Here is a 9,047-nt window from a genome sequence, read left to right as displayed (position 1 = left end):
GTTTGAAAGGGACTGGAGGGGATTAAATCCTTTGCAAGTCAAAATCTCCCTCAAACCTCTCCAATCCCCTTCAATCCCTTTGGCAAGGGGATTAAACGAACAGGGCCTAAGGATTCCGATCTTTTAAAATACCTATGAAAATCCTTTGAATCAAAGAGGACCTAAGCCGTGAAAAGCATCAAGCACAAAACCAGTGTAGAACTAACCAGCACTATACCGATCAGCATTGAAAGCTACCATCAAGATAATTCTAGTCGCAACATTTATCACCAAATTCAGCCTGAACGCAAGAGGAAGTTAAAACAGAACATAAACTAGATGTCATATGATTGTCATCTCTCATATAATATGTACACAACTTACACCAGAAGTCTTTATACCTCCTGGACTTTATTCCTTTACGGTTTTTTTGACTATATTTAAGCAAACGACTAAAGAGACATTGTCAATCTTTTGTTTGTTTCTTTGACAGCCAACTAAAGAGAAATTGTCACCACCATTTTTCTTTCTGGAAACCTATGTTATCAATCAATCTTTCTTCGGGGTGCTTCTGAAGAAAGGATTCAATACCACAAATCTGCAAACCAATGCTTCATCTGTGAAAGGATCCAAAAATCCTACCCCTCCCCCCTTCTAAAGGTTAGCCTTGGGATCCGGATCTGGAGCAGCAGCTAAGACCGACGTCTGACGAGGATCCATGTTCTTGTCATCTTCAATGGGATAGATCACTATCTTCCTCACCATACGGCAAAACTCCCTGCAGGTGCCAAAGAATGTATGTATGTCAGCTATATATACTCATTATGATCATGTCAGAGGAACAGTTAACTATCAATGCTTGATGGAGAACATGTGCAGACTTACATCCAGGGATCATCTCCGACTTTCATGGTGTCACCTTCGTTGTCGGTGAATGCCACTTTAAAGTTCTGTTTGATGTCCTTTATCTCGAACATCTGTTCCAGTTCACTGGTCAGCCCCTCATACCCATCCAGACTTGCTAGATCCACAGCTCTACCCACAGCATTTCCATGCATTTGAACCTAGCACAAACCAAATAGCAACACGAGGTTAGACAACAGTTAAACAAGCCAAGGAGAGGAGGAAGAAAGAGATACACAGAAGTTGTACCTTCACACGGTTCCTTCCAACATTACTCTGTTGGCTTTGGATTTCTCGGGGGCTCTCATTCGCAACTTTTGTTACTTTTGAAAATGCTGACAGCTGACCAGAGCCTTCAACAGAACCAGCAACTCTGGCTGAAGTTTCTCCGGCTCCGGCACTTGCGTTGCCAGCAGTAGGAGCAGCAGCATTGTTGGTGTTCTCCATCAAATTCACACCAAACAGACGAACCACACCGGGTTCCTTGGCCTTTTCAGCTACTTTGGGCAGATATGGTGCAACCTGTTCAGGCAGAGGCAGAGTAGGGTTGCAGGACAGCTTGGAAGTAGGTTCCTCAGCCCGGTAACCACCACAAAGTGCAGTAGCCCAAGGAGGAGGAGTTCTTCCTTCACTGCTGGCAACCCGATTCAGCTTCTGAGTAATCTCTGACAGGGTAGGAGAGACCCCCTGGCTTGAAGGGTTGAAATCCTTGGGCCAACCATCACCAAGCCCCAATGGAGTTTGACAAACCGAACTGCTGCTCATGGCACCATACCCTGCGGGTTCACTGCTTGGCCAAAGAATTTGATGATACCCAGAGATACGGTTGGGGTCACTAGAACCAACATATGTCCTCTCATGCTGCTGTGTCATTCCAGACAGCCAAAACTCCTGAGTCGGCTCTGCAGATTAAGCCAACAAGATTAAAACATCATGATGTCAACGTTCCATTTATTTGTCGATAATAGCACGAGCAATGAGAAATCTGCAGGTCATACCCTGTGATGGAAGATCAAAGTTTTCATTTGTCTCCCTTGGACGCTTGTTCTTCGCCGATGATTGCAGCAGTGCACTGATGGCAGGTGAGGAGGCATCAGATGAGTCAATTTCCCAAGGAGAAACCCTCTCAGGGCCGTTGCAAATTGCGACCGAGTCATCCCATTGGACCTAAATAAACCATGAATAAAATCAGAGTTTTTAAAAAGAGAAGAAAAATACAATGTAAACAAGAGAAAGTAGAATGTGTTGATCTTACCTTGAGTGACTTCCATTCAGAACCTGACCACTGTGGAGAAAGATCACCATCACCAACTATAGTCCCAAAAAACCTGCAGGTTTAAAATACATGAGACCATGTGAAACTGAGATGATGGCAGAAGATGAGCAAACAGACTGAAAACCCTTACTTCTTCACAGGGACATCTTCTGCTTCGAAGTTCATCCTGAACCTCATGCCCACAGTAAATCCAGTCTTACTAGCTTGAAGGTACTTGTTCACGCTGACAATGTACTGGCTCTGGCTTAACCTACATAAAACAAACAAGAAATTAACTTCCATTAGCAAACAGTAAGCACAGTTTTATCTAACAACTGGCGGTATAGAATAATATTTTTTTTTGGAATAGAAGGTCTAACCTGGGCCTGTAGTAGACCACGAAGATGGAGTTGGTCTTGAGAGCATGAGATGCACTTGCAAGAACCCCGAGATGCATGCTCTGGCTTGATATAACGGACGCCGGCATCGTGCTTTGCTTCTGCACAAGGCGCCTCACTCCGACACGCTGCTCTCCTGTCTCACTCCTGCGAAAACAAAACACAATGTCTTTGTGATGATGCATACTTCCCACAAAACATTGCGCATAAACCTGTCCGCCACGCATGGTTAGTTTAACAGAATTATAAGCACTGGAATTCAGTTGATGTCCAACCTTAGGTAGACAAAGGCATCGCCAGCCATCAGCTTCTTTGATGTGACGAATGTGCTCCATCCGGTCGTCAGAAGGTGCCTGCGGGGTTGACCTATACAACAACCACCAAGAATTGCATGGATCAGGCAGCAGAAGGCATACACATACAGCAACTGCAATTTATTTGGTCCTGATCTGCAGTCAGATGAATGACCACTGAACAATTCTGCAGGTAACTGTAATAAGAGGAAAACACCGAGTTTGCGTACCTCTGTAGATGTGCTTAAACCTCCACTCAGATCCATGGAGGTCCTTGGAGATGATCTCCTGAGTCGGTGTCGGCATCGCCATGTCCTGATCAAGAGCAAAGCAGAGTGGAATTTAACCTGGCAGTACGGTATGCAATAATGCAATTATGCATTGATTAACGAGGACAAGGGAATTGGGCTTACCAGCGGCGGGAGACACTCGTTGGCGTGGCGGCGGAGCACGGAGAAGCCGCCGTGGGTGCTGGTGTCGGACGGCGTCAGGATCTTGCAGAAGGTGTGCACCACCGGCCGGGGCGTCTCCGGCAGAATTGGGTCGCAGATGAGGGGCAGGTTGTCTTGCTGCAAACAGGAGAAAGTTTAAGACGCAAATCCACGCGAGGGACACACTCTCTGAATTCGAGTAGAAAGAACAGATAGAGATAAAAGAAAAGAAAAAGCGGAATTGCGACACTACGGATTCAGAAACCGGAATTCAGGACATTTCCAAACGAGATAGTGATAACAGGAAAGGAAAAAATTATCAGCGAACAAAGCTTTGGGTGGCGATGAACACTTACGTCAGATTCCGGCTGCAGGGTGATCTGCGCGTACACCTCGTCCGTCTCCGCCTCGGCCTGCGCCGCCGCGAGCAAAAACAACACGAGAGAGAGTTTAATTACGACGACGACGAGCTCACGCCAGAACCGCGAGGGAGGATCAGGTGGCGAGGAGCAAAGAGAAGGCGGCTGCGTGGCCGGCCGGCGGCGATTGTTTACCTTGAGCTCGACGTTGACGACCTTGCAGAGGATCTTGTAGGGCACCTGGAACATCTTGATTTGCTCGGCCAGCAGCGCCGAGTCCGTCGGCTCTTGCAGCTGCGCGCGCAAAAAACCAGCAAGCAGATGAGCGCGTGGCCCGGCCGCGGCGGAATTGGAAATGGATGGAACAGAGGAGAGCGGCGGAGAATAAACAAGGAGAATTCACGAGCGAAACACCCGCACGCACCTGCTCCAGGTGGCCCTGGAGGAAGTAGAAGACCCTCTCGCCGCGCTGCGGCACCTCCACCAGCGGCCCGGCGCAGGCGCGCCACAGCTCCGCGAACAGCTCCGGGTCCCGTCCTCGCCCTGCCAGCGACACAACAAGAGACAACAGGAGAGCGGCAGCCGCATGAGCACGAGCGGGCAGCAAAGCCGGCCGCAAGAAAAACCAGGAGACTGCGCTCACCAGGCTGCGCCATGGCGACGCGGGTGGCGGTGGGTTGGTGGTGGACGGGCTCTGCTGTCCTGTCCTCCCAGGGAGGGAAGGAGGAGTGGGGGCGGGGAGAGAGGGAGGAGGGAGGGAGGAGGAGTTGGTCTGGTCTGGGAACCGGGTGGTGTTCTCCTTGTGTCAGTGTTTGTTGTTGGGCTCGCCCCATTAAAGAACGGCGCGGTGGGGGAGTGGAGAGGCGAGGCGAGGCGAGGCGAGGGGAGGAGGCGAGAGGCGAAGCGGCAGGCAGCCGAGCGAAGCACACAACGGCGGCGTTACAGGGCTTGCGCCTTTATGGCTTTAACACTCCTGCCCCCTACTCCCTCTCAAACAAAACAAACTTTTGCGTCGACGCCCCTGCGTATTTTTAAAATATTAAATGCTTCCTCTGGCCCCTGCATGCAGGCGAAAATGTTTGGGACTAACACTTTTTGCGCAGAAGCCCCTCACAATCCTTTTGGCCTCTGGGTGCACTTTGTTCCTTTTTTTTTCCAGTTTCTTATTGTTGTACTCCTTGCCTTGGTGAGGAGTCACATAGTGGTGCTGAAATGGATGATCTGGTGTGGTGCTGAGAGAATCAACATCATGTTTATGCATGCACATCTTGTTATCCTTGTGGAAATTGGCTCGGCGCCTAGTCCGTACACGTTAGCTCACATTGAAATGAAAAAGATATTGTTATAAATCGAGAGAATATCCACTAATTAAGCAAATGATCGTGTGTATCAAATGGATGATCAAAAGTGGAAAACCCGAATTACAAAAAAGTGGAAAACCCATAAAAACACCTCGATTTGTATAAACATGTTACGACATGTCGTATATGACGTGATCAGTCTGAGATGATTGCTAGAAATAAGGGTGTCGAGGAGGGGGGGGGGGTATGAATGCATAGATGTGATCTTCAATCCCCATGTGCTAGACTTTGATTGATAGCTTTATCAACCTCCTTGTAAAAGGTCGACAACCTTGTTTGACAAAAGAATTGCCCACCTAATATAATTTATCTCTAAGCGTAAATTATCACCTTTTGTTCTTATAGTAGATCTTTTGTTGTCATCCTAGTTCTAGATTCGTGTATATAAAAGGTAATACAGAGAAATTATTGAGCTCTTTCATCTCACGTGTCAACTGATGTGTCTCTTAAAACATATTTCTAGAACAAACCACAAATGATCTTTCATGCCAATAAATGGTCAAGATCCCACGTGTTGAACTTTTCACGATGGCCTGATCACAACAGTGAGAGTCTTCGTCGTGGATCCTCTACACAAAATCCAACATATAGTGAAAGTACATTGATATAAAAGATACCTCTATATCTCATCATAAGTACTGGAATGGCATATTTTGATATACGATCAATTTAGGCATTAATTATAAGCGATACAAGTGGGAGATGCACCGTGATATGCACAAAACATATGAGAGGTTTGATCCCATGAGTCAGAGTTTGACCGTCGGCTCAATGGCATTGTCAAAGAGCGTCCGAACAAAACCTGACATATGAAGGAAGTTTATTGTAATACGAAAGGAGCTACTAAATATGAGATATACTAAGGTTCAATGTGTTAACAAATGCCAGAGATTCTAGGTGTTATTAAGTAGTGGGTTTGGATTGATGATGAACAAATTTTTGTCCTTAGAGTGACACCGGCTTAGAGGTACCAGGTAGTGCACCTCATGGTTGTGTCATACCCTAATAGAAGATATATATGCAAAAAATTGAGCTGTTTCACCACACACGTCAACTGATGTGACTCTTAAAATATGTTTTAGAACAAACTACAAATGAGCATCATCCCAATAAATGGTCAAGATCCCACGTGTTGAATTATTTTATCGATAGGTTGGTCACAACTGTGAGAGTCTTCGTTATGAATCCTCCATACATATACCAACATATAGCGGAACTACATTGATATAAAAATATAGCTTTGTATCTAAACATAAATGATGAAATGCCATATTTTGATATGTGAATGATTCATGCATTGATTATAAGATATATGGGTGGGGGGTGCATTGAGATATGGACCAAAAAATGAGATGTTTGACCCCAAAGCATCATAGTTTGACTGACGACTCTATCACAACATAAGAGCATCCAAACAAAATCCGACATATGGAGGAAGTTCAATGTAATATGTCATGAGCCACAAATATGAGTTGAGTAATATTTGAGACATGAACGTATGTCAGAGGTGCCAGATAGAATTCACTAGGTGGCTTTGGATTGATGACCAACAAACCATTGTCATTTGAGTGACACTAGCTTAGAGGTACCATACAACGCACCTCATGGAAGTCGATCAAAGCACACAACGACGGCGTTATAGGGCTTGGACCTTTATGGATTTAACACTCGAGCCCCCTACTCCCTCCCGAACAAACTTTTGCATTGACGTCTCTGCATATTTCTAAAATGGTATATTATTTCTCTAGTCTCTACACGCATACACTTTCTGAAAAAATGCTTGGGACGTACACTTTTTGCGCAGAAGCCGCAATCTACTCTCAAAACGATAAATCCTTTCTCCATTCTCTAGGTGCACTTTGTTTGTATTTATCTTTATTTATTAGTTTCTTATTCCTTCCATTGGTGACGGGTCACATAGTTGTGCTAAAATGGATGATCTGATGCAGAGAGAATCAACATCATCTTTGTGTGTGCACATCTTATTATCCTTGTGGAAATTGGCTCGGTGTCCAATCCATACACATTCGCTTACATTGAAATCAAAAAGATTTTGTTATAAACCAAGAGAATATCCATTAGTGAGGTAATTGACCGTGTGTATCGAATGGATGTTATGAAGTGGAGAACCCATAAAACACCTCTTTTTGTATGAACACGTTGTGAAATGATGACGTATTTGATGTGATCAATCTGACATGCCTTGCTAGAGAAAGAGGTGTCCACGGGCACATATAAGCGATCTTTAATCCCCATGCGCTAGACTTTGATAGACGACTTGATCACACCAATAAGATTCACCTAAACGAATCAAGCACGTCCGAACGAAACCCTACACATGGTTGAAGTTCATTAATACGTTAAGGGCCATTATACGTGAGATCAAGGATCAAGACTTTGATGCATCGATGAATTTCTTGATCACCTATGAAAAGATCAGCAACCTTGGTTGACAAAAGAGTCGCCCACCTAATATAATTTATTCCTAAATGTAAATCACCACCTTTTGTTCCTATCAAAGATCCTTACAACATCCTAGTTCTAGATTCATGCAAAAGGTGATACTAATAAATCACAGAGTTCTTTCATCTCACGTGTCAACTAATGTGACTCTTAAATCATATTTTAGAACAAATAAAAATGATCTTTCATGCCAATAAACGACCAAGATCCCACATGTTGAACTTCTTACTGATTGCTTGGCCACGACCGTGAGAGTCTTCAATGTGAAACTTCTAGAAAAAATCCAACATACAATGGAAGTACATAGATATAAAAGATACTTATGTTATCTAAACTGAAGTAACAAAATGACATATTTTGATATGTGATTGATCCGGCCATTGCTTATAAGATATATGGGTGGTAGAGGGTGCATTGTGATATGCAATAAACATATATGAGATATTTGTTCACATGCGCAGAGTTTGACTATCATCTTAGTCACATCGGCGTGAGCATCCAAACAAAATCTTACATATGGAGGAAGTTCATTGAAATATGTCAAGAGCCATTAAATATGAGATAGATGAGTAAGAATTGACGTGCTAACAAATGCCTGAGGTGCCATGCGGAATTCACTAGGTGGGTTTAGCTTGATGAACAACATAACTTTGTCCTCTGAGTGACACTGGCTTAGAGGTATCAGACATTGCAGCTCTTGGTTGTGCTAGGACCTAACAGAAGGTATATGCAATCATTGAGCTCTTTCATTACTTGCTCAAGTAATGTGACTCTTAAAACATATTTTTAGAACAAACCACAAATGATCATTGTGCTAATAATTTTTCAAGATTCCACATTTAACTTTTTATCCATGGCTTGGTCATGATAGTGAGAGTCTTTGATATGAATCAACCATACATAATCGAACGTGCAGTGGAAGTACAATGATATAAACAGATAAATTTGTATACAGACATAAGCAATGAATGTCATATTCTGGTATTTGATCGATTCAGGCAATGGTTATAAGAGATACGAGTGGGAGGTGTACTGAAATATGAACAAAACAAATGAGATGTTTGATCCCATGTGTCAAAGTTTTACCAACGGCTCAGTCACATCGGTAAGAGCGTCCAAAAAAGTACATATGAAAGAGGTTCCATTTAATACGTCAAGAGCCATTAAATAATTTATGTAGGAGTAAGATTTGACACATTAATAGATGTCCGAGGTTGCAGATGGAACTCACTAGGTGGGTTTGGATTGATGTTCAACAAATCATTACCATTTGAGTGACACTAGCTTAGATGTATGAGACAATGAACCTCAAGGTTGTGCTAGACCCTAACAACAGGTATATGCAAAAACAACTATATCACTTTGGTGGTACTCGACGATAGAGTCTAGAGGAAAAGAGATTTTGGAAGGAAAAAATAAGTCTTGGACCATCACTTCTATACACACAGTACTTTGTGGCACATGATGTGCCAATACTATGGGAACATGTTCCATAGAAATCTTAGGCGATATCGACTACAATCAAATCATCGGTACCTGACCATAACAAAACATTAGATCAATAGCATAATGGTGTTTGATGGAAAGGACAATTTACTCTTAGTA

The 9,047-nt window shown here is 43.7% G+C and overlaps 1 protein-coding gene across 1 annotated transcript; it reads right to left on the bottom strand.

The window, feature by feature from the left end:
* Window positions 1-310: 310 nt before the first annotated feature.
* On the bottom strand, window positions 311-4,518 carry LOC119267726 (auxin response factor 1-like). The gene is made up of 14 exons (XM_037549161.1): window positions 4,262-4,518; window positions 4,043-4,161; window positions 3,814-3,912; window positions 3,616-3,672; window positions 3,242-3,397; window positions 3,059-3,143; window positions 2,811-2,901; window positions 2,518-2,682; window positions 2,289-2,408; window positions 2,138-2,210; window positions 1,881-2,049; window positions 1,132-1,784; window positions 865-1,043; window positions 311-757 (listed from the first exon to the last, which is right to left on the bottom strand). Exons 1-14 carry the CDS (start codon window positions 4,449-4,451, stop codon window positions 634-636), a joined length of 2,280 nt encoding a protein of 759 aa, XP_037405058.1. The 5' UTR covers window positions 4,452-4,518; the 3' UTR covers window positions 311-633.
* Window positions 4,519-9,047: the final 4,529 nt, after the last annotated feature.

This window comes from Triticum dicoccoides, chromosome 3A (genome assembly GCF_002162155.2).
Source record: "Triticum dicoccoides isolate Atlit2015 ecotype Zavitan chromosome 3A, WEW_v2.0, whole genome shotgun sequence".
NCBI classification, from domain to species: domain Eukaryota; kingdom Viridiplantae; phylum Streptophyta; class Magnoliopsida; order Poales; family Poaceae; genus Triticum; species Triticum dicoccoides.
Note: the sequence above shows the minus strand (reverse complement) of the source record. Positions and strands in the feature narration are given on the sequence as shown.

What these genes read in the sequence shown, in the direction of transcription:
- LOC119267726 (XM_037549161.1), bottom strand. Translation starts at nt 4,451, where the DNA reads ATGGGGCGAGCCCAACAACAAACACTGACACAAGGAGAACACCACCCG. An exon ending in GTTTAAGCACATCTACAGAG is followed by an intron (nt 2,902 to 3,058) that starts GTACGCAAACTC and finishes GTTGTTGTATAG; the next exon opens with GTCAACCCCGCAGGCACCTT. An exon ending in GTGGTCTACTACAGGCCCAG is followed by an intron (nt 2,409 to 2,517) that starts GTTAGACCTTCT and finishes TGTTTTATGTAG; the next exon opens with GTTAAGCCAGAGCCAGTACA.